We start from the raw sequence: 25,447 nt of genomic DNA, 5'->3' as shown, positions 1-25,447 counted from the left end.
CTGTTTCTCAAGACTAGAGAAGGCCATGTGGTTTGGTGTGGCTTGCCCAGCCTTGTCTGCATTGCGGGAGGTTTCAGGTACATAGTGCTGTGGTTGATCCTGTTATAACATTAGCTGAATTGGATGTTGAAGGAGAACAGCAGATTGTGAATTTTCAAGATTAATGGAAACCTTTGTTTTAGTTTAATTAAACTTCCATTCTTTAAATCAAAGTTCTCTTTCCCAAATAGGTGTATATTATAAATAGCATTAGTATAGGTGTAATTTCATGAAGCTTATATGCATGCTAATGTTCATGTTTGTGCCTTGATTTTTCTCTGCCAGAAATAATTTGTCCCTTCTTTTATCTGGATGGGTCCTGGTGATTTCACTTCTGTAGCACACGTGTGTTGTATAGAAAAGATAAGAAATATATATCCTGTAGTGGCTTATGCAGCTACAAGCTGGGCCACCTTGCAGGCAGGTACTCTAACCTCTTCTGTTCTTAGTACCAAATAGTTTGCTGCCCTTTGGATGGAAGCAGCCTCCAGGGATAAGAAATTTTTGCTCTCTTGCAGTAGCTCTGCTCGCCACGCAGATGTGTAATTTCCCACCCCTCCTGCCTGCAATCTCAGCTGGACATGCAGCATGTATGTGTGCTGTCATTCGCATCCTCTCAGACATTTTCCTCAGTGCTGACACTTAGACCCATGGCTGTTCCTGTTGCAATTAAATATAGTATTCCTGGCTTAAAGAGAAATGAAGGCTTTGATTTCCATCGTTGCCAGACTTCTGGCCCATCCAGTAACACAATTAGAAGGCTTACAGATGCAGTGAAACCATCATACTTCTTTCCCAGCTGGCATAAGTAAAACATTCAGAATAGTTTATGCGTTTTGCAGATACTGAGCACTGAAGTCCCCCTGTAATGTTATTCGAAGTCCTGTTAACAAAACAGTCAGCTTTTTAACATGTGTCCAGAACTTTCAGAGTTGGTCAGTTTAGGATACTGTAGTATGAGGGCTTGGTCTCGGTTTGGTAGTGGTATCCCACTTAAAAATGGATGGGTATGTTCAAGGGATGTTATTACAGTTAAAGCACACAAATTAAATGTCAGAATTCTAGTTGCTTTAATATGATGCTTTTTTGCATATCTGTCGGGCCAGTCTTAGGGGTGGAAGTGATTTTCATTAGGATGGTGCAAAGAAGCTACAATTGGCAGGAAGGAGATCCAGTTTAGTAGGTGTATTGGGTTTGCATGGCAAGGTTTTGGTAGCAGGGGGTGCTACAGGAGTGGTTTCTATGAGAAGCCTCTGGAAGTTTCCTCTGTGTCTGATAGAGCCAGTGCTAGCCGGCTCCAAGATGGATCCATTGCTGGCCAAGGCCAAGCCCATTGGTGATGGTGGTAGTGCCTCTGTGGTAACATATTTAAGAAGAGGGGAAACAAAAACTGTGCAAGAGAGGAGTGAGAATGTGAGAGAAACAGCTCTGCAGACACCAAGGCAGTGAAGGAGGGGAGGAGGTGCTCCAGGTGCCAGAGCAGAGATTCCTCTGCAGCGTATGGTGAAGACTGTGGTGAGGCAGGCTGTGCCCTGCAGCCTATGGAGGTCTGTGGTGGAGCAGAGATCCACCTGCAGCCTGTGCAGGACCCCATACCAGAGCAGGTGACTGCCTGAAGGAGGCTGTGACCCTGTGGGAAGCCTAAAGCAGGCTCCTGGCAGGACCTGTGGCCCCATAGAGACAGGAGCCCATACTGAAGCAGGTTTGCTGGCAGGACTGGTGACCCCACGGGGGACCTGTGCTGGAGCAGTTAGTGAAGAACTGCAGACCATGGGAAGGACTTGCATTGGAGAAGTTCATGGAGGACTGTCTCCCATGGGAGGGACCCTGCCCTGGAGCAGGGGGAAGAGTGTGAGGAGTTGTCCTCCTCAGGAGGAAGGAGCAGCAGGAACAATGTGTGATGAATGACCAAAATCCCCATTCCCCAGCCCCAGTGCTGCAGGGGGAAAGAGGTAGAGATTTCAGGAGTAAAGTTAAGCCCAGGAAGAAGGGAGGGGTGGGAGGAAGGTGTTTTAAGATTTGGATTCTATTTCTCATGACTCTGTTCACACTTCTAATTGGCAATAAAATAAATCAATTTTCCCAAGTCAGGTCTCTTTTGCCGATGATGGTAATTGATGAATGATTTCTCCCTGCCTTATCTTGACCCATGAGCCTTTTGTTAGATTTTTCTCTCCCCTGTCCAGCTGAGGAGAAGGAGTGATAGAGCAGTTTTGATGGACGGCTGGCATCCAACCAGGGTCAACCCACCACACTAGGTGTTGTCCAAAGAGACAGCAAGTGACAGCTTCCTGCCCCAAAGAGTTGACAACCAAACTGTATAAAACGAACAGTAGCAGAGTATGAATCCATTATCAGTTTTAAACAAATTGATTCTCTCAGTCCATCAGCCATTTCATGAGTTCCTACCAAAGTGTTGCCCTCTTGCTGACCCAGACAGCCAAACTTGGCTTGGATCCCTTCATCATTCCTGACATCTCCTGTGATTAACCCATTCTCCTATGTTGATTGCCACTATCTATGGTTGTAATGGATTAACTTTCTTCCACTTTTGCTTTGAGGGTATGGTGTCATGTGAGGGGTTTAGTAAGGTTTTTCTTTCCAGCCTGTCCCACTAGCAGTGGCCAGCATGAGTTCCCACCAGTTACACTGCTGCAAGACCTCTTTCTCCAAAGGTTGGTTTGGGGCTTTATCTGCCCTGTCTCTTAAGCCTACAGTAGCTTTAATACCTTAGTATTAGTCAAGCCTTTCTCTCTTGCCTTAGGTGAATTCTGTGTTATTTAATCTTCGTACACGTTCTGTCTCAGACTGGGAGCCATGCAGGAACTGGTGACTTTGTGAATACTCTCATGTAAGCAACACTTCATGTGTCCTGCTTGGAGAAGGAGCACTCTGCATCCTGCCATCATGAGATGGATTTCATATTGATACTTGGGTTCTTTAATCATAGAGATCCAGTTGCCAAAGATGTTGAGGAGATGATCTCTTCTTGGTTTCAGTGAGAGTTTCTGAAAATCCATCCAGCTTTGCTGAAAGGCATGCACTTGGATTAAAGGGACTGACAGTAGGCATTATCTGTGTCTGAAACATTTCATCACATGATAATTGGGAAACCTAAAGTGTTTCCAAATGTAATGTAATTTTCATACAGAGCAGAATTCATTATTTTGGGGGAGAAAAAAACAAGGCTGGACTTGGCCCAGTATGGGCTGTTTGACTGAATTCTAGATGGCTGCCAGGCACTGTCAAAAAAACCATCCCTGATAGTTTGGGTAAATCAATTTGGCTGTCAGTGATAGCTTGAGTCCCAGAAATCGGTGTTTTTCTGTACCACATGGGGGAAGCAAAACTGCTGGATCTGAAACTGCAGGTTGAGGGCACAGAGGAACATGTCCTCCGAGCTGCCATGGTTGTGTGAGTGCTACCATTGTCTAGGACCACTCAGAGGGTCACCTCTTGGGCGTGGGAAGGGAGAAGGAGGTGATAGGATGGGCTCTGCATGGCCTGAAAGACTGGTTAAACTATAGGTTTGTAGGAGAGTGAGGATATTGGGACACCTGGTGTTCTCCAAGATTCGTAACTGTTCAGCATGCTATGAGCAGAGTCAGTGTCATTCAGGAATTTCTTGCTCTTCTCCTGTGCTCCTGGCATGTGAGCCTGGTATGAAATTCCCCAAGGGTTAGATGAGTTGTTGGAGCACTTGGGAGATACCAGACACTTGTATAGGTCTAGGACCTACAACTGCTAGGTAAGTGTCCTGCAATCAGTGAGTTTAGATGTGTGCATAGGTGTGAACCATGGGGTGGGAAGGATCATTAAGTGTTCTTCAAAACACTTGGCTGGGTGTCATTTTTGACCCAGTGTGATCACCCTCACCTGGCAGGCTGTTGAAGTTTAAGGGTTGATTTTTAGCATGCTTGATAACAATGGTTTGTGTCCCTAGTCTGTTAGGGGGAGGAAAACAGCTGGAACAGATTTCTCATCGGCAAATAAGTAAATACTTCAGTTCAGGAGAGGAATGCTTATTAGGAGAGTTAAATCTCAGTGGTATTTCTCCCTGCTTTTTGTCTTCAGCACTTCATAGTGAACATCTGGATTAACCTTGGGCAAATCAGTTGAGGGTGTTGCCTCGGTTTCCCCACATGTCAAAGTAGGATAATACTTAGCTACCTCACCATGGCATTTGTTACACTTAATTAATGTTGTAATGTGTCTTTGGTTCCTCTGATAAAATGTGCTGCGTGAATGCTAAGTTGTTTTTAGTGATTGGACTGTTAATTAAAAGTGCACATGTAAATGATTTATTGGCATTAGAGAACTAAGACAATAATTTAAAATATTAACATCAAGGTGGTTGGGTCAGTTTTAAGCCTGTATCATTCAGCTATTTAGAGACTGAAACTAATGGCACTGGGAGAGGAAGGGAGGCAGGAGCTGGACCAGCTAATGGATTATTTCATAGAATTTCTATGTAGGGACTGATTTAATAACAGGATCTGAACTTCAGGGAAGCCACTGGTGGCATCAATGGGGCACTGTGCTTCATAGAGCACAGAAGAGGTGTCACCTAGCACTGATCCCTCTTGGCCCAACTTGGAAACCATTTGTCAGCCTTCCGAAGGAGTGTGCTCCACTTCAGTATGGCAGCTAACATGCGGTATTAGCTATTGTGCATTCGGAAAAAGCATGAAAGAAAGGATATCTGGGGACTGTGTGCACCTGCAAGGCTGCTGATGTGCGTCACGTTCTCGTGTTGAAAGCTCCTGGCCCATCAGCAGCTTTTTGCCACAAAATAACATGGTGTTTCAGTCTCGAACTGTAAGATTTCTGCCTCCCTGTATTCTTCTATCCTCTAGTTTTTGTCTTGGCAGATGTGGGAATGAGCTGTGGTTGGCAGCCCAGGCAGGGACCAGAGGAACAGTGCAGTAATGAGTTCAGGGACCTACAAGTACAGAGCTGAGAAGAGAAAGCGGCCTATGGGAGCAGATACAGTTGGTTGATTGGATACTGGGACCAGAGTGGAAGGTTAACTGTCATCTATTCCTTTTCTGAACCCACAGAAGATGTGCACATCTTGTGCTAGTGCTAACATGTTGGAGGCAGAAGGGTTGGAAAGAAAAGGAAACTGTTGTGTAAGTAGGATTTTCAAAGGTGGATTTACAAGGGGAGGGAGAAAGACATGGGAAGACGTGTATAGAGCTGTAGAAGAGGCAGTTGAAGCTCAAGAACAAGTGCTGAAAGTAGGGTTTTGATGAGAGATGCCATGCAAGGGACAACGATCTCGCAAATACAGAAGCCCCAGAGGATATGGGACAGATGGTCTGGGAAAGACAAAAGCATTCTTGCACAAACTAGGGAATTGCTGACTCAAGTGTGAAGAAGATTTGAAAGAGGGAATTGAGCAACTGAGGTGTGTTGGATACAGTTAAGCTGGAAGAGAAAGGACTGACTTGGCAAAAAAGAGAAGGAAGAAGAATAGAGAAGGTAAAAGGGGTGGGAGAAATGCATCATGAGTGTGAGAGAGGCATAAGAGAACCAACTACACATGAAGCAGGGCTTAAACAAATTGAAGTTTGCTTTTCACAGTAGGTAGGGCAAGGAGTGTGTTGTAAAGTAAAGAGGACCAAGGAGCTGGGAGGCACAGGAAAGGATATCTTTTAGCATCTCTCGGGAGTTTCCTACCAGCATCCGTTCCTTCCCAGTGCAGCATCTGGGAGGGGTCATCCTTGCTGTGCTTCAGGACTGGGCTGTGTAACACTCATGGTAGGCTCTGCTTGTAGGGTGTATTGCTTGTCTGTCTAATTCCCAGTAGCTTGGACTGAAAAGGCTCTTCACATTCTGCTGATTTCTGTTTACATCTCTGATCCCTGATGGTTTGCCATTGGTCTGCACAAAATCAAAATCTAAAACTCCGAGATTTAGGTCACGTTTCTGAATACTCTCCTGTGGATTGGTGGCCAATTCTTCAGATCGTGCATTTTGTTTCTGTTGCGGGTTTGGAAGGGAGGCATAAGCAATAGGGCTTGGCTTTGCTATATACAGTAGTGATGGGCAGGGCAGCATGACCTTGGCTAGGAAGGGAGGTTAAATTCATCACCTCCAGCATGATGTAATGACTGACTGCAACAAACAGTAGAAAAGAGAAACGTATCAGCGGTAGGAATGCAGATCTTGGATTGTGCAGTTGTCAAGCAGTGTACAGCATTGCATTATGTAGAATTGCCAAATGAATATTTGGGAGCTTTAAGTATCAATAAAATAGATGCTAAAAGCTGTTTTCACTAAACTAATGCCTAGCCGTTTCCTGTGGTTTTGCAGTATTGATGCTAATGTGTTGCATGTTTATGTATATGGTTTTTGTAGGCTTATTGCAAGCTGTATTTATATACTGCTGCTGCTTTGTTCAAGGCCTTGAGCGTATTGTTTATGGGGAGTGTCTGAAATCCCAGGATATACAACCATAGGAAAAGTAGTAGAGACCTTGTCACAGTTAGATGGGCAGTGAAACTCAATATTCCCACATATAGAGGAGGAGAAGACTTGCCCTTGGTGGGAGGGGAGTTAATGCCAGCATAATTTGGTTTTAACACATGTGTCCGTACCTTACCTTATGGGGAGTGTGCAACAGCTGTTAAAGCTGTATGCTTTGCTTTGCAATAGATGCAGAAAAATAAGTGTCTGACAAGTTATTTTCATCTTGAATTCCAAATAAATTAGGTGCTCATCAAAACTAATTTTATTCCAAAACAGCTAAAATACAGAGGCAGTTGTGTGTAATATATCAAAAAGTCCTGGGGTGGGCTTTGCTGGCTGGCTTTTCTGCCTTTGCAGAACTTTTTCTGCCCTCTTTCCATCAGTCTTGTTGGCCTCTGTTTCCATCTTGAATTCAGAAGACTGTAGAAATGAACAGATTGGCATCTGTGTGCAGCACTGTGCACATGCATACTTCTATTTTCTTCTAGCCTGGCCTAGGTGTCTTGTTGATCTTGTTTTCTTGAGAGCTGCATGCTGAAAAGAAAGGTCATGCTATGCTAAGAAAAAGTGATTTCTCACTTGGCTGAGAGATAGCTTACTACTTATTTGAGTGTGTCACTGGAGCAAGCCTTGGACTGCTTTCCTCTGGGCACCCATGTGCTGTGAATACAGAGACCTGGGTTTATATCATAACAAATAAGCTTCCAGTTTATACAGCATCTTCTTGTGCTGAGCTTGGTCTGAATAGGAGTAGAAAAATGCATTAAGTATAAAATCCGAAAATGAGAACACTTCTTCGGGGAGCAGAAAAGAGCGATATATTCATGTATTGAGAGTCACGGTTAGAAAATAGCAGATGTGGAAGCGTTTCAATAAAAGCATCCCTGGTACAGAGGTTAAGGTCTGCAACTGAAAAAGGAGGGAAGGTACTGGATTTCTACCTGCGCACATTTCCTAGCAAGACATGCTTTATCTTATGCAGAAGCTGCAGATTCTGCATGATGTAGGGTGATGAAAACACCAATTTGCTTGAAAGCTTTTTTCCCCTTTATATTGTGTCAATGAATTCCTACATGAGAAGAAACTATATGCCTGTGCATACAATTGTAGTCAAGCCTTTCTATACAAAGCAAGCCAAAGGAGTGCTTGTCACCTGTAAATCTGTGGGTTAATGTGTTAAGAAAATATCTTTATTATGTTGCGTGGGTGTTACTGTGTAGCATTTATAAACTTAAAAACTCAAAAGATTGTGTATTTGCAGCTGGATCTAGAAGGAAGCACAGGTGAGACCTTTTTCACATATATTGAGTTGTTGCTTGGGGGGGCAGATAAGCCTAAGGAGGCTTTATCTCTGTGTGTACAAAGGAATTACCTTCAGAATGAGATAAAAATACAATTTCTAAGGATTAAAAGACATGATTTAGGCATATGTGTTCTATTCTAGGTTTAAAATCTAGAGTTGGGTGTTGCTGTTCCTGAAGTCTTGGTACGATATCTTTTATATGTAAGACTTTGTTCTTTAAAGAAGTGCTGGGTCTAAAGAAGTAACTAATTTCTGTTTGGGCCTGATGTTCACAGTATAGATAATACTCCCTTAAAATAATTCAAAAGGGATTCATGTTAGATGAGTGTGATGGCGTATAAAGTAAATTCTGGCACACATGGAGGTAGAGGGTTGTGCACCGCTTCAGCCATCCCACCATGCACCCCTTCATTGATAATGGCATCTTGCAGCAGTGGAAAAAAACAAAAACAAAATTCTGTATGCAGCAAATTGTCCTGCTGGGAAGAGATCTAATGTACCAGTTTAGCTTTTAAAAACCTCTTGATTTTTGTACACTGGAGGTTTATCATGTTTCCTAGGTTAGAATATATAATTTTCTTTTAAAAACAAAAGCTGACTTGAGTCATACAGCAAGAAAATAACCAGGTCTCAGGGGAATTTGAGTGAAAAGCCATTAGTATCTGCTAATTACAAGATGGAGTCAAGCAGTGGTGGTCTTCTGGGGAACTGATTTCACATACTTTGTATGAAAAGACTTTGCATGTGTTGTTAATGGGAAAAGCTTTGGTGAAATATGTCTCGCAGATGTTCTATAGCTTAAAAGCTCACACCTGACTAATAGTTGCCATCTTCAGTAAAGACTGAGTGGTTTTACTTAAAGAAAGGACTTTCTGTACAAACAGCACTACGTTTAGTTAAATTATATACTTTTATTCTGCCTATATATAACATAAGACAATGGCCACTCCAGTGCAAGCTTTCTCACCCAGTATATTTTCCCATTGTATCAACAACTTTGCTTTTAATCAGGCTTCAGTCTCTTTGAGCAAGTGTTCAGGGTTGTGAAGTTGTTCATGGCAGTGAGGCCGTCTGCTTGAAAGAGAATTGCTGACAAACCAGCCATTTGTTAGCAGAAACATCTGCTGGGGTGGGAAGGTGAGAAGTTGTTAATTTAAAATAAGATCTTTAAGGATCCTAACTGTGAATCTATAGAACAAACCTAGCTGAAAATCCAGACAATTCATGCTTATCTCAGTGACGAGTGCACTGGAAGTTTGAGGTGAATATGCTTTATTTGTGCAGAAAATGGGATAACAACAAGGCACAAACTTCGTGACCTGGAATTGTTTATAACACGGTGAAAGTCCCAAATACAATTTCCAGTCCATCACCTGAACATGTGCACATATAACTTGGAATCACATCTTGCTTCAACACTGGCATCTTTATGATCCTAAGGAACAATTTTTATTATAGAATCACAGAATAGTTAGGGTTGGAAAGGACCTTAAGATCATCTAGTTCCAACGTCCCTGCCATGCGCAGGGACACCTTACACTGTATCACTCAAGACTCCATCCAACCTGGCCTTGAACACTGCCAGGGATGGAGCACTCACAACTTTCTTGGACAACCCCTTCCAGTGCCTCACCACCCTCACAGTAAAGAACTTCTTCCTTATATCTAATCTGAACTTCCCTTGTTTTAGTTTGAACCCATTACCCCTTGTCCTATCACTACAATCCCTAATGAAAAGTCCTTCCCCAGCATCCTTGTAGGCCCAAATTTTTTCAGCCCATTGCATTATTGCTGGCATTTCTAGAATTTAGGGGTGAGTGTGAAAGTAGGAAATAAGTCCATATTGTATCAGTTTTCCATTAGCCAAACTTTCTTCCTTCCTCAGCACTGGCCTTGCAAGAAACACAGTTGGATAAGTTTGTTTAAAGACCAGTTTTGTCAGGCTAACAGCATGGAAGAGTGCTGCTGCAGCTTTTAAGTGTTGGCTTATGTGGTCAAAGCTGTGGTTGTTAGCTACCTGCTGCAGTTCCCAACCTTCAGGTACTCCAAGACTGTTCCTGGTAAGACTAGCTTTCTCAAAACTACTGCGTTTACAAACTATGGAAGTGTAGGTTTCATTCACATAGAAGTGTTCTGATTCACAGTTTCACTCCCAACAGGGGGACTGAGATGTTTCAAAGCCAGTGTCCAGGGTCCTTCTCTTGTGTAGACCATGCTCCATATTTTCCTTCAGTGTGAGCTTCTGAATTTCACTTTAAGGACTGATATATGCAGAATAACGGAGGAGGAATGGTCTTGCAAAGGATTACATTAAGGGCGGGGGGGGGGAAGTGGGGGAAATGCAAGTGATTTGTGCTCATCTTGCCTATTTTGAGCCCCTTTGGGGCAGGCTTTCTATTTCATGTCAGGAAAGGAAGACAATAAAATACTCGGCTGTGATTTTGCACAAGCCCAGTGGTGAGACGGGTGCTTAATTCCTGGAGCACTGCGGCTGCAGGTAGACATCCACAGTTCCTCTTTAATAAAGAAGAGGCATGGCTAGAGATGAGTCTTGCAGTTACTGGGAGGATGGGTTTACAGCTTAGCTAGAGGGTCTGTCTGGTTTTTTCCATTGCTCCATAGAGTAGAGTCTGCTTGGATATCAGTGTGTGTCCCTGCAAGGAGAGGTGTGTGTGGTTTTAACAGCTGTCTGTCTGGGGTGATGTTCATTTAGTCCTGCCCCCCAACTCTCCAGTGTTTTCTTGCACAAAGGTGTAAAGGAGGAAGAGCTACAACCTCAGCTGTGTTCTACTTCCTGTTGCACTGAAGCTCTGGTAACTTTTCAGTTATTCAGCTTGAGTTTCCTCAAGCTTCACAAAACATCCAGACCATTTCTGATTCTCTTAATGCCAACTGCTTTTGCATGAATACTAGCAGTCAGCCTGACTTTCCTTCTTCTCCCTCCCTTCCCTGTACAAATTGTTTCCCAGGGCCATCCAAATAGAGGGCTCATCTAGGAGAGAAGAAAATCAGTGTGCTTCAAAAACCCAGCTGTCACCAGATGAATAATTCCCTTGAATGATGAATGTAGCAGGTATCTCATCTACTCAGGAAGGTCCTAAATATGATTTTGTTTTTCTTTGCCATCAAGAATGTACTGCAGAAATTTCTTATTTTGGTGCAATCAATGAAAGTGCCTTCAAATCCCAAGGGCAAATGCTCCTAAATTCCTGCGGATGGACCAGTCGTGTTCATCCAGTGCTACATCCAGAAGAATAGGGCTCTGTCAGGTTCAGGACAGAGGTGTTTCTGTCTGGTCTGTCCTTGATTTATAAGTTCATTTTGCCTAACACCTATCTCTGTGTCCATGGATATAACAAAGGATACATGTCCATGCAATAACAAAGTGGTGGAGTCAAGTATTTTCTAGTGTCAAGGAACTGTCTTTCAGATTTCCCATAATACTGTCTCTGCAGTCAAGGAAAAAGTCAGCATATGTGGAAGGCTGTTCATAAGTCTTAGTACAGGACTTAGCCCTGGAACATCTTAGAGCAGTTCTGGACCTGCACCCTATATTAATCTTAACATGAGTCCTGAGATGCACCTACATTTGTCAATTAATCTCTCTAAATTCATATGTAATGCCAAGAGGCAAGAAAATGCATACTGTTGACATCCTCAGAGTCTTGCTCTTTTCTGTTGATTTAACAGGACCAAAGCTCTTAAGCTATTTCCTGTCAATTTTATGGCTGTCCCCCGCTTGTTTGAGATGCCGTGTTATCTCGTTGCAAGGGGACCTGAGTGTGCTTTGCCACATGTCCACTGATTGCTCCTTATCTGCCTCGATGTGCAGAGGAGAGGTTGCCAGGTTACACAGGTTGGTGGCTTTCCACCAGGGTGCAGTAATACTTGAGATTAGCAACTGCATGGAACAAAATGCTCTTGCTTGCCAGGCAGTAAACTCTCATCTCTTGATTCTTCTTGTGTGTGTGCGTGTGCATTTTTTTTCTTCAATCTTCTTTTAGCAAAGGCAGCTGCCACCTTCTGCCTCTCCTGTTAAGAAGGGCTACAGGTGCCAACCACTCATAGGAGGAGGTGCATCCATAGAAGAGTCATTTTAATAACTGATTTCTTCAGAGTAGGGCTACATGGTCATGGTGGACCTCCAACGTGGCCCCTGTCTCTGCTTTGGGGAGTTTCTGGCTCCTGCAGACAACAGAAAGAGGGACGAGGAAGGCCAGCTTTTCAACCTTCTTGCCCTGCGTAGAAACATCAAGTGATTGTGGTAAAGGAGAACATGCAGCCACAATGGATGGTGATACCCTGTTTTTCATGCCTGAGAGATACAGATGCTTGTAGTGGTGCAGTAGGGGAAGCAGGTATTCTGCCAGTTAAGTGCTCATGGTGGTTATCTTTTGCGGATGTGGTGACACTGTTAATACATGTCCTGGCTAAAAGATTGGTTTGACATGCACATGGCTGTCACAAGTTACAAACCTACAGATGTAAGCAACTTCATGACTTGCTTAGGTGTTTAACATGTTGAATATATTGGCTGTTTTACAGGCAACACAAACGGACAAGAATTGTTTCTTTAGAGGCTTAAAAGCAAGTTACCTAGCTCTGTTCCCAGGGAAGCAGTGCTAGAGTGCCTCAATAAGCAAGTCACTGTTTGTTCCATGACAGATCTGGTGCTAATTTTGCTGCTGTCTGCTCCCGTTTGCATCTCACAGTTGTGGGTGAAAGCAGCAGAGCAGTCATTAGCTCAGACCCTGCTGAAAAAAAAATCCACAGTGGCTTCTGAAGAACAAGGGAGTGAGAGTACATTAGCCTCTGGCATTTTTATTTTATTTAGCAGGTAAAACTGTTCATTCAACCAGAGTTCATTTACAGTGGTACCCCAGCAGACTGCAGCAGCAGGATGAATTACCAATCACTCACAGTGCAAACAGGAATCGTTCAAACCCTGTATCATCTCTACTCAGAAGTTCAAGTCTCTTGCTCTGCACACTAGATAGCTGCCAGTCCCTCTCCCTTGCCTCCAGAATCCTCTCAGGTATTCTGGTCCCTGGTTTAGTCCCTAAAGGATATTTGTGTCTGCGTTCCCCTGGTGGGTTTTGATTTTAATGTTGTTAATCAGAAGCTGAGCGGTTCACAGGATTAGACTCTTAGCCACCAAATTAATGGAAATTGGAGTATATGCTTCCTTTTGAGGATACACTTTCTTTTCAGGAGCTTTGAGTTGGAGGATCGTTGATGAGATAATATCAGAAGTCTTAACTAATCCCCTAATGATGGTACCAGGGTGAACAAACCTATCTATAACAATTAGCCCAGTGGTCCACCACAAGGCTACTTTTACCGTATAAGTGAGGTTTTGCACTGAAAAGGATTTTTCTCCCTTTACTTCAAAGCTGGTGGCTGTGCAAAGTCACAAACCGCGTGGCAGCGTGCAACTCTGTTGGGGCTGGGTCGAGCTGCCTTTTCCTCCCTTTGGAGCAGGGCATATTCTAGTCACTGAGTTTATTAAAAATGCATGTGTTAAGTGATGGGATAATTACAGCAAGTTTGTCTGGGGATGGATAGCAGCAGTGAGAGAAATTTAAAAATGTGTCTGAGAAAAGATAGCAGCTGTCTTTAGGGAAAATGGTTCATGGTGGGTGGTTCGACAGCATACACTGCAACTGCTGGTGCAAGGACAGATGTGGGACACCAGTCCGGGAGCAGTCGTTCAACTTCAGCATCCCCAAGGCTGTTGCCAGCACCCCAGCCCTTACATGCTTTGGGTTTATTGGTACAATATTGTTTTCCCTGTCTGAACAATTTTGGGTTTGGGAGGTTGCGCCTGCACTTGCTGGTCACATCAGGAATGTGGTCTGAAGAGCAGAATGTGCCTGGGGGTTGCCTGACTGATGCAGCAGACCATTAATTTGCAGACAACCAGGATATCTCCAAATGCAAGATCATCAGTTGGCAGGAGGTAAATAGATGCTGCCTTTCTGTATGAAGCAGGACTGGAGCCCTCTCTGTTTATCCTCCCTTCCAAACTGGGTTTATCTGCTATTGCTCTCTAATCTTTTCTCTTTTTTGTTTTACTTGTCTGAAACCTCTCGGCTGTGGGAGAGGTTGCGTGGCCACAGAGACAAAGAGGGTTTGCCATGGTGATAAGTCGATGTAGTTAGGGTGCTGGAGACCTTTGTCCATATGCTGCCAAAAGATGAATATTATTATTATTTTTAGCCCACTTCTCGAGGAGACTGTGAAGGTTTATATTTGTAAATTACTTTGGAGATTGAAAGCTCTGTAAAAGCACTAAGGATTATTGCTTTCTAATTCTTCTAGGTAGTATAACTTTTATAAAGACTTTCGGCCTTAAAAGCATCTTGGAATTGGGAAGAGTTAAGTCCCTTTGAAATTAGATATACGTCTAGTGTATAAGATAAAAACAACTGCTGCTCTCTGCTGCTTCTTCCAAAACGGGTTAAAAAAAAAAAAAAAAAAAGGCAATGGCAGACTGTGATAGTGCCTCTTCTTTTATTCCAGGAGTCCAATGTGCTGATTGCTGCTAACAGTCAGGGTACAATTAAGGTAAGTTATTTCATGCATCTCCTCTTTAAACACTTGAATCTGTTGTTAGTGAAGAGCAAGGTCAGAAAAACTGTACAGCCAGGAGAAACCATTAGAGGAGGTCATCCCAACTGTAGAAGTTTGTAATTTAAATGATGTATTTGCTGTAGCACATGGTGGAGCAAGCAGACAGTGCACCAGCAATGAAACTCAGTTAAAGCAAGGTGTAGAAAAGCTGCTGGCAGCTGTCCAGCACCTGCCATGCTCCCGCTGCTCCTGGTAGCATGGGGAGTCTGGCACAAGCATCCCTGCAGTCTCAGGCTGGTTCTTATGGCAGTGGAGGCTGTGCATTAACTCACCAGTTGGCATTAACCAGAGCCCATCCTCTGGCTGCTGCTGCCGATGCAGGGTGCAGCGGAGCTGAAAGCTGAGCTCCTGATGCGCAGCCAGCTGGAGCAGTGTCTGAAATGAGGAGGGATGCTCCCTCGCTTTGCTTACTCCTGGTGCCCAGACTGGCTGTAACAGACAGCAGCTGTCAGCACAGGGTTTTGTGAAAGCAACAGACCTCCCCATGCCAGCATTTTGCCAGGTTTTCAGCATGTGAATTAAAAGTCTTTCCAAGCGTCTCATCAGTGTGTTTCTATCCATCCATGAAATGTCAGGTAATATGAAAAAGACTTTGTCCTTCTTTACGTTCCTGTCAGACATCCAAACAAAACAAGTGCCCAAACCCAGGCTAGTGCTGATCCTCTGGAGAACCTCAGGTCTAATACCATCCTAAGTTGTACAGAGCAGCATTGACCTCTGCCATGCATTTCAGGCTTGGTGGTTAATGCCATAAGCTTGTAGCCCAGAGCCCTGCCAGCTTTCTGTAGCTACTTATGAAGCAGTTTACTTGTTGTTTGCAAAGTTACATGCTGGATTGAAGCTGAGGTCATCATCCTGATTTCCTCTCACATCCCTGTGACAGTAGCAGCTCTCTGGAGCCAGACCAGAGTTGCTGGTCTAAACATTCCTGGGAAAAATCAACAAAAAAAAAAGAGCAGGAATGGGGAGAGACCCAAGTGGTCTGTGTTTGACTGCATGTCATATTTTAATTTATTTTTTTTTTAGATCATTGTTAGGCCACGAGTGGCCTGGTTACTCCTGCTGTTGCAGCATGTGATGCTGTAGCCTCTTGTTCATAGGCAATTTATTTAGCGGGCTTTGAAATTGGCTGCTCATTACTTTGGTCACTTCCTTCTTAGTAAAATGGACAAAATTCACAGATGCTTTTGATGTCTTGAAGTGAATCCAGCAGCAACAGGAGAGTGATTAGAGAGGAGAGGTTTTGCTCATGCATTTTGCTTGTTAATGAGAGAAGGTAGACAGAAAAGTGGAAACAGCCAGGGCTGTCAGAACTCTGTTATTTCCATTTGCCTTTGGCAGCACACAGAGGAAGGCGGGATGGTCTGACGGGGTTTGCACAAACCAACTCCAATCTGGGGGCAGATTGCCATGCCAGGCAGTACCCATGAGCTAAAGCTCTAAAGCTTTCCCCAGGAAAACTAAACCAGGTTAATACAGGCTGTGACAAGTGTCCTAGTCACTTTTCTTCCTCCATCTCTAGCCCATGCCTTCAGAGGCTGCTGTACCACCTTAGTGTGGAGAAGGGAAACATGAGCACAGAGGACTGGATGATCAGATATTTTGTCCTCTATTACAAAACTTCCAATAGCTGGTTGATGGGGATGAGTGGAAATGAGGCAACTGTGGATGGTTTTGCTTCATGCCATAACTTATCCTAGTGCAAGCAGACACCAAACTGGGATCCTTGCCAAGTGCTTATCCCATTTTTACGATATTATTGCATGCTGGTGAATGAAGGGTAAGGGATGGAAACGGGAGGGTCAGTCCTGTTGTAGTGATCTGTATGCTGATGAGGGAGATAATGAATGTTATCAATTCCTATTCTAAATGTCTCTTCTTCCCTACTAATCAGGTATTGGAGCTGGTATGAAGGGTTTTCTCTCAAGGGATGAGGTGCTTGGTCCTGCTACAGTATTCATCTGGGATCCTCCGCAGGACAAGAAACCAAAACCACCTTGATGTTCCTCCCCAAAACCATCATGTTTGGGTTTTTTTCCATTTATGGACTGCCTAGGACGTTTTGAAACACTGGAAACACCAGTGAACTGTCTGCCATCAACATTAACTCCACAGACTTTGCTGCTGCTGGTGGTGGTATGGTTGTCTAATTTTTATGATAGGAAAACACATTCTTTTAAATAAAAACAAAAAGGAATAATAAAATTTATTGAGCCACAAGCTGAAGCTGGAAGATTCTCTCTTGTTGCATATGGGAACAGATTTACTTGGGAAGGGAGCTTACAGGACCACACAGGGCTGTCCTCAGTTGCACATCTCCAGTTACTTTCATCTGGACTGTTCTTCATCCCTCTGGAAAAAAAGAAAGTCTCTAAGCCTTACCTGGACATGCAAGCAATTCACTTGGAGATCCCATAATAATATGGTTTGTTCCTTTGATTTATTATTTTTTTTAGATGTATTAAATGTTGAGAAACGTCACCCAGATTGACACCTCCAAAGACTCAAGTCCTCTGGTCATCAAGAAGAGGAGGGCAGCTTCCCCTTCCTTCTCTCCTACATGCCTGCTTTGACCCAAAGAGGCAGCTCCAAAGGAGAGGATTAAGTTGTCCTTCCATCCGTGTGAGCCTGGGCATCTCTGCTGCCTGCCACCAGCAACATACTGAGATGAGGTGACCTGCAGTTGCCTGGGACCTGAACTGACCTCACCAAGACATTGTGGGATAATGATCTCCTTCCCACTGACCTGGCTGTGTTTGGCTATCTCAGCTAGAAGAGGAAGCTTCTAGATCCAGTTACCAAAGCCCTGCACCACTTAACTGCCCGTGTGGTCTGGTTGCGTTTGCCCCTCTCTACACACCATGGAAGCCAAGCGTTTTGAATGTTGTAATAAGAGAGGGGATGGAGTTGGTTTGTAATGTGTTTCAGAGCCATGATATAAGTAGCCTTATTTTTAATGGTCATGCATAAACTTAATTGTACATATGGAGGGGGAATAAACCATGATGCTGAGTTGATGTTGCTTTGTCGGCAGGATGGCAGGGGGGTGGGTAAGAAGGTGCAGACAGTCTTTGTGAGTAGCAGTCACGCTGAGCTGTCAGGATTGCTGCCAGAACTCTTTAAGCTTGAAACTGGAATTGGTGGGCGTAGCATCTTTCCCTAGCTGTGGGTGGCAAAGGTGCAATGTAGATAGTGATACCTGTGGGAAGCATTTTGGTTTGCAAACAGAATCTCTGTGTTCATTCATTGCAGTATGTGTCTGCCTCGTACCTCTGAGACTGGGATTGCTGCAGGGACTTCACTCTCCATGTCAGCAAAGCAAGGCCCTGCTGCAGTCTTGGTCCACCCATCAAGGAGCTGTAAACAATGGCATGTGAAAGATGTCTCATGTCCTCTAGGTGTTAAAAGCCTGATTATGATTTTCCCAGGAGGTTTTTGTGGTCTTCTTGCATCCTTTGGTCACAGCAGAAAGAAAGGATGCCCTTGGGGACATGAACAAAGCAGGGGTGAAGCCTTACAGCAGAACTAGGGATAGATTCTGTTCTGATTGCCAGTTTCTAGTGGGGCCACAGGGGCCACGCATGTTCCTTCAAAGCTAGAAGGATGTGGAACGCGCCAAAATTGCTTTTGGCTTCTGGAGAGTCTTGTCCACTGAGAAGAAATGTGATGCTCAGCTCCGAGAGGTGTGGATGGCCCCCAGATGCTGTGTGCTGGTTTCTATTATGCCGGTGAGAGTGAGGAGAGAAGGAGAGGAGAGAGAAGGCGGCACACTGGCTTGTGTCCTTCTCTAAGGTGCTACCTGAAGGTCTCCATTGCATGAGTCACCTGAGTTACTGTGGCAGAAGGAAACAAAATTGGCTCCTTCTGCCTGATGGCAGCTGTCTGACATGTCCTGCTGAGCACTAGCTTGATTGCCATTTAGCTGTATTTTCAGAGGATTTGGTGCTGCATGACTGTTGTGCATCCTTCCCAGCCAGCCAGCTTCGAAGGCTGGGTGGTGCAAGGAGCAATGGCCATCGCTCATGCTGCTTCCCCTAGTTCCACGTGTGGGTTCCCCTCAGCCTCTGGCTTGTTTACCAATGCTTACTAATTTATTTTGCAGTCAGCCACTGCTGCTATAGCTGCTGTTGTACCACAGCTCCGTGCTGTGCAACCGCTGCTTGGCAGGTGACCTCGTTCATTCTCTCCCCCACTTGAAGGTCCTCCGTGTTTTAAATTGAAATCACTCCGACAAAGCTGCGATCTTAAAAAAAAGACCTAAAAAGCCAGCTATTTTGCATGCTGTAAGGTTACTCTGTGAATTAAGCAGGGAAAAAGAGTTTAACATCAGCTGCCTTTATTTTTTCCATTTTCATTCTGTTTCAATCAAGATAAAATGCAAATTTAGTGTCTGGCCCTAATTAGAAACACAGCAGCTCATAAACAGAAGGAGGGGTTTGGCATTCTTTTTGTCTTGGTCTCTTTGTCACAAGTGGTACACTCCTAATTTTAATCCCCTCAATTTTCTTTCCTTCAGGTAATTCTTTGCAGTTGGCATATTAAGTTGCATATAATTACTTACTGTAATGGCAGTGGGGGGGTTAGTAGCATTTGGCCATTAACTTTTTTTAATTAGTTGCCTCCTCAACAAATGATTTTCAGCCTTTTTAGAGTCAGAGAGTGATTGAATTTGGGAAAGACCTCTGGAGGTCTCTCGGCCAACCCCCGGCCCAGAGCAGGGCTTGACTCAAAGTTTGATGAGGTTGCTCCAGGGCTTGAAGATGTTCTCAATTCAACAAGTTGTGAGCAAGGAATGGAGATTCCTAAGTCCCTCTGGAAAACCTGTTCCAGTACTTAACAGCTCTCCTGGCAAAAATCAATTGCAGGTGGTGGGCACTTAGGGTCTTTATTCTCATTTTCTTCTTTTGAAAGAACAGGTGTTACAAAGCCCCTGGCTGGAAGCTGCTCCAGAATGGATTTGCCTCCAGTGCTTGTGTCCCTGCGAGAAGTGTTGGGTGAGTCAGTTTTTTCTTTGAGAAAGGGAATTTAAAGCCCTGCCTGGCCAGACAGCCTCTTTAATTAATTTTCAAGCATTTAATAGAAGAGTAGGAGGAACATGCCTCATTGCTAAAAAGAAGTTCAGCACTGGAGGGAATCGAAAATGGTCAAGGGGAAATTTAAATTAATATCAATATGTCATGGCTCTTCAGCAGTAAGTGTGGACGGCTGCTAATGCCAGCGTTCAACCCAAGTGCTGGACACTTGTTTGTTTAGGATAATTTTGTTTAACTATGGAAGGTCATAATAACAGTGAATAATTGGAAAGGCAAATCTAACTCCTTCATTGCTCAATAGTCCTCTTCCCTTTCTTGCTGCGTTTTGGAGGCCAGAAATACCCAGCAAGGACCTGGAGCGGTCTGGGGGTGAAGTAAACCATTCACTGCAGCATTCGCCTTGAAGAAATCATCTCATGTGTCGGCAGCATCCATGCGTGCAGGCAGTGGTGTTAACCTCAGCGTCCTGGCTGGCATCCAGCCGAGGTAATTGCATCCTGCCTCCTGCCAGTCCCTGCCACTGCCTGCGAAGCGATTTTGTGAGGCCAACCTCACAAGATCCTCCTCGCTTGCTTTCCAGGAGGGGTTTTGCTTCACCTCAGCAGTGCAGAGGCCACGTGCTGCAGTTCTCATGGGTGTAGGGTTCCTGTGGAGCATCTGTAGGAGGTCAGAGGCTGTCATCTGCTGTAAATGTTGAGGAACTGAGAGGTTTGGCTAGCAGGGAGGTCTGATTGAGACCACAGAAAGCCGTGAATTATGGCAGTACCTGTGGCATAAGGACCAGAGCCCATATCTTCAGTCTTCTGGAGAGGCACTGGTAGCCCTAGTCTCCACAACCTTCTAGTAGTCATCATCGCATAGTTCGCTTTAGTTTTGCTTTCAGAGTGAGCTGCAAATGGTTTCCTGAAACAAGGGTCTTCTCATCCTTATCTCTGTACATCTACAAGGCTGTATTTGTGTATTCTTAAATGTCTTCATAAATGAATTTAAATGGTTAATTGGACTAACACAAGACTTCTTCCTGTGCTCCACATGTTAACCAGCCATTTGAGTTGAGTAGGTCTTGCCAAAATTTTAGATCTTTCCAGCTTATCTTTAATACCTTAAATCTGTCTGTGGCCAATGGGTGGCCATTGTTACTCAGCAGGGGCAGAATGAGAATTCGTCCTCTTAACATCGAGCAGCAGGAAAAATTATTTTGAATGGGAAAAGGTGGGGGGTTTTTACATCTTTTGGAAATAAATTATGAGAAAGAAAACTAACTATGAACCTTCCTTGGCTGGTCTGCAGTGCAAGGGAATAAGGTGGTTCCTGTTCTAAGACCGCAGGATCTCACAGGGCTCCCTGCTTCATACCATTCAGGTGAAGGAGGGCTTTGTGTACCTATCATAGCCTCTTTTAATCTGCCTCAAGTAGCAAGGGCGTGCAACATGCCTGCTACCATCAGCGGGCTGCAGTGCAAAATAGTTCATCTGGGAGTGAGGGGAAAAAAAACCACAATCTCGTCTGTGATAGTGGCTTGCCCAAAGCCTCTGATCCATGCAGTGGCAAAGGCAGAGAGAGGCACAGATTCATTTCTTTCCTCTCCCAGTTTTGCCTTCTCTTAAAGGTGTTGCTGTCTCCCTTGTCTGTTCGGAGCAATGTATTAGCCTAAATGCTCTTGTATGACTCCCAAAACGTGGCAGTGGGGAGTAATGGAACTGCTTTCGCTTGGAGACCTGCATGAGTAGCAGAGGGGTGTGAGCTCCGTCAGCATCTCTAACCCTGCCATGCTCCCCAAATACCTTTCGTGCCGCCACCGCTCCAAGCACTGGGGAGCACGCTGTCACTTGGTCTCTGAAAAATCCTTTCAGGCAGCAAAGGAAAATAATTTTGAGACTTTCAGGGGAGAAAAAAATTTAAAAAGAATTAAAGGCCGTTCTTAGGAGGTGTGAGTAATAGCATGTGACAGCTGAAACCAAGCCAGCAGTGTGAGCTCAAGGCAAATCCCAAACCAGCAAGCTCTGATGTGCCCTTCCAGCCCTGCCGGCCTTCCCATTGCCTCTCTGTGCCAGAGGCTTTGCGAAGCAGGGAGAGCAGCCTCAGAGGGATTTATTTCAGAATTTAAATGTGTTCATTTAAAGGTTAACGTGTCATAATTCCCTCAGCATCATGAGCCTCCCAGAGGGGAGTAGCCAACACCATGGGGCTTCAGGGAGCCGCAAGCACGGTGTTGGGCTCCGATGGACGGAGCCATGGAGGTGCAAAGGCACTGGACCATCCCACGTGTCCCCTTCTCTGAACCCCATGGTGAGGATGGTAACCACTGGAGGATGAGCAACTCGTGCTGCAGGTGTGACCCCATCCCACTGCCTGTCCCTCCACCCATGAGATGTGCAAGATTGGGTAGGGAAAACACTCAGCAGCTCTGATTTGTCCCCAGGGGCCTTGTTTAAACAACTTTGTCTTGATTACAGTGCTTAATCTTACTTGTCAAAATCCCCATAAAATGATTTAGGTGTTTTAAGGGCGAAAACGCACTTCTCTCATCCTCCTAGACCTGAGCAGGAGCTGGTCTGAAGCCATTAGCCTTGCCCTCAACTTCTGTCCCATCACTGGTGTTGCAGGTCAGAGGCATGTGCAGGGGGTTGCTGCCTCCAGGGACAAGCCCTTGTGCCCCCCAGCCTGGTGCCAGGGCTCAGCTACCTGTATATAGAGTGATTTTACAGAGAGTTATTTTTATTATTTTTTGTTATTAAAACAATTATTAAGAGCTGGCAGCTCTTCCCCCGTCCCATGGTGGCACAAAAACACCCTGGAGCTGGCATTGATCTGTGGAGCACAGAGCAACCCATGACTTAATGGGGCAGAGCAGGGGTTGAAGGGAAGCAAAGCGGGGCTGACCCCTCAAAGTCATAAGAGCATCACGCTCGAGCTGGCACCAGACAGGCACCCAAGCTGGGCTGAAATGGGCCAAAGCCCAGCAGACCGCAATGGCACTGCCCCTGGCACGGCGCGGCCCGGGTGAGCGGTGGGATGGGGGATACATGTCCTGGGAGGAAGGGGCACATGGGGCAGCCGTACCCAGGGCTGGGGGGAAGGCATGGCTGCATCCTAATACCTTCCCAGGCTCTGCACAGAGGAGGAGGAGGAGAGCTAATTTCCAAGGTCTTTAAAAGTGATGAGAAATGATGGGTTTACATTGCTGGCGAAGGGAAGAGCTGGGAATGTTACATCTGTTTTGTGCAATCTTAAGGAGCTGCTTATGTCTGGATGTTAGTGAGAAAATATCCCTGTGTATTTTAGCGCACCCAGAGCAAGGCAGAGGAGAGGGCAGCATCAATTACAACCTGTGGCCCCCCTCTTTTCTCCTGTTCATTTTTTTCCCCTACGAGATTAATGGGATCTCTTTGTCTTTTAACATGACTGTACCTTATGAATTCTCTGTCTCACCCTCATCCTTTAAATTATCCACATAATAAAATATGTATTCAGTGATTTCAGGTCATAATTTGATCTGCTTAGGGAAGAAACAGAATGATGGAGAAGGGTTGCCGGCATGCTCAGCTCTCCTCCATTTATCTTTATTTATCATCTTTTTTTCCTAATAACCTGTGTGCAGCCAAGTGATGGAAATGCCAATACCCGTGTGCTGGTTCCTTGCGAAACAGCTGCCCCCCAGCACCCCCAGCTTGCCAGGACCATGCGAGCTGCCCCCAGCCCCAGTCTGTTGGCAATGGCGATGTTTGGGTGGTCAAAGGGCTGATCCATCCCTGTAATTCCTGCCTTGCTCTTGCTGCCTCTGGGCTTAGTTTTACCCTGCTGTGAAATAGGCACAAATTTGCCCCCATGCAAACCCCAGATATGTGGTGTTTCCTGTAGAAAAGCAGCTCTGCATGGGTAAGCTGGGGGGGGGGCACATGAAGTGCCCGGGATGTGCCCAACCTGCTGGTAAAGGTAGGATGGTATGGCCTTATTCCAAGGCAGAGACAAGGGTTTAAGATCCTTCCTTTGTCTTATCTGTAGGGCAGCCTTGGGGCTGCTGTGCAGGATGCAACTGCCAGAGTTTCATCTTAATACCAGATTTAAAGTCTGAATATGGGGTTTGATTACTTTAATACACTTATGTAACATCTAAAAGCCTTGTGCTTGGCAATAGAGGTGTAAAGGGCATTTTGCATTCTAAAAAACCCCAGGAACTTGTAATGCCCCGATGTCACTGGGGGATGTTGCAACTCCCACTGAAAGCCATGAAATTGCCTTTGCCCCATGGACCTAGGAGGAGGAAGGAGAAGGAGTGTAGCACCATGCAACCAGCAAGGGGATGTCCCCAGCACGGTGTGTCCCACGCACGAGGCACCCCCGAGGCACTAGCCTCTCATGGGGGGAAGGAGGCAATTTTGGCGGAGGGGGGTTGGCCTCTTGGGCACAGGGGGAAGGAGACTCTTCCCACTTGGCTGCTTCGTGTGAGTGATTGTGCCAAGAGGATATTACACTTCTCTGTAATAAAATCAGGGTTTAAAATCCTTGGACCAATGTCCCCTGGGTGCCTGTTTTCCCCGTGGCTGTTTATGCAGCTATTTGTCTGCAAGTGTGTAAAGCCTCTCCTTAAAGGGATGAAAAGCCAAGGGTTTCAGTGGGACTGGATGGTGGGTCAGTGCTGCCACCTGGGAGTCAGGGGACTTGGGAGAAGGCTTCTAGACAGGAGGTTTTAGGGGGCTTCACTGCTTGCACAGATGCTCTGAGTGCCTAGAGGCTGTTTGCCACTTACCTTTGCTTTTAAGGGCTATTTATTCCGGTAATGGAGATGCTCTCTGCATGGCTGGTGCCACTGACAGATGAGAAAACAAGGGCTCGTCGTGACAACGAAGCTTTAATGATGATGAAGTGTTAGCATCGGCATCACTTACCCCAGACAGGTGGAGAAAGGGAGAAAACCAAGTAAGTGCCACCCACCCAAGGAGGGAACCTGGCTGTCCTGGGCATTCCTGAGCAGCTAAGGTTGGCTTTGCTGCTGCACCATCTGCAGTGAGCAGGGGCACAGAGGGGGAGAACTAAAGTGAAGGCAATGACCCACAGCACCCAGTGTGATTCGCAAAGCAGGGAACTGTTGTGCTTTGCCAGGATGAGAGTGTTTGGGCTTAAATAAACTCTCTTTTTTGGCACCCTGCATTGGTCTTGGGAGCAGGGGGAGATTTCCAACTTGCTTTGGATGGAAGAATCTTGGCACACCAAAGAGGTTGTGTTGTGCTTGGCCAGCGGAAGAAATGCTCAACCCAATGCCAGCTCTTGGTCCCTGCCTACTCATCGCACCTTGCCTGCCCAAATCCCCTGCTGCTGCCTGCACCCTGCCCTCCAGGCAGACTGGTGCACCCATCCCAGTGAGCACGGGTGCCATTAGCTGCTTTCCAAGTTTGCAGTGTGTTTTGAGGCTGTGGGGTGACAGCACGGTGGCAAAGCCCCCCACCACTGGGGCAGTGTGCTGCCCCATAGACCTGCCAGCCCGTGGGTCCAGGCACTGGCCATCTCAGAGCGGTATCTGGGGATGTGTCAGCAGCAAAACAGCTCATCCGACTGTAAATCAGGGTGAAACAAGGAACGTGGCTTCTTCCATAGTAGCAACACCTACATCCAAGGTACTTTACTGTCTGTATGGGCTGTTGAACGCACTGACATGCAGCTGATGCTGGGGAGAAGCAACTCAAGGATGAGACGTGACTTTGCAGTTGCTTCCCCAGCAGCAGTGACCAATCTCAGTGCTTGCCCCATGGGCACCTCTGTTCTAGGGCCCTCCCAGGAATGCTTGAGGAGAGGCTGGGGATGGAGAAGGATGGACATGACTAACACTTAGAGACAGGAGGTGCCCCGTCCTTAGTGCCTCTCACAACTAGAGACAAGTCTCAGTGCTTTCAGCATCAAAGCTGTGTCCTTCCTTAAAATGTGAAATTAAAAAATCCAGTTGGCTTCTCATGTGCTCCTGGTTTTA

The 25,447-nt window shown here is 45.4% G+C and overlaps 1 protein-coding gene across 3 annotated transcripts in view; it reads left to right on the top strand.

Annotated features, from left to right (window-relative positions):
* The window catches only part of COP1 (COP1 E3 ubiquitin ligase), a 129,445-nt gene extending 111,979 nt beyond the window's left edge, over window positions 1-17,466 (top strand). For all 3 annotated transcript variants that reach the window (XM_030493489.1, XM_030493488.1, XM_030493490.1), the window contains exons 19-20: window positions 14,339-14,383; window positions 16,344-17,466. In XM_030493489.1, the coding sequence (XP_030349349.1) occupies window positions 14,339-14,383; window positions 16,344-16,361 (63 nt within the window). In that variant the 3' untranslated portion in view covers window positions 16,362-17,466. The remainder of the gene's footprint in view (window positions 1-14,338; window positions 14,384-16,343) is intronic.
* The last annotated feature ends 7,981 nt before the right edge of the window (window positions 17,467-25,447 follow it).

Source organism: Strigops habroptila, chromosome 8, assembly GCF_004027225.2.
Source record: "Strigops habroptila isolate Jane chromosome 8, bStrHab1.2.pri, whole genome shotgun sequence".
Taxonomy (NCBI): Eukaryota; Metazoa; Chordata; class Aves; order Psittaciformes; family Psittacidae; genus Strigops; species Strigops habroptila.
The sequence above is the reverse complement of the archived record's forward strand: the minus strand, read 5'-3'. Positions and strand labels throughout refer to the sequence as shown.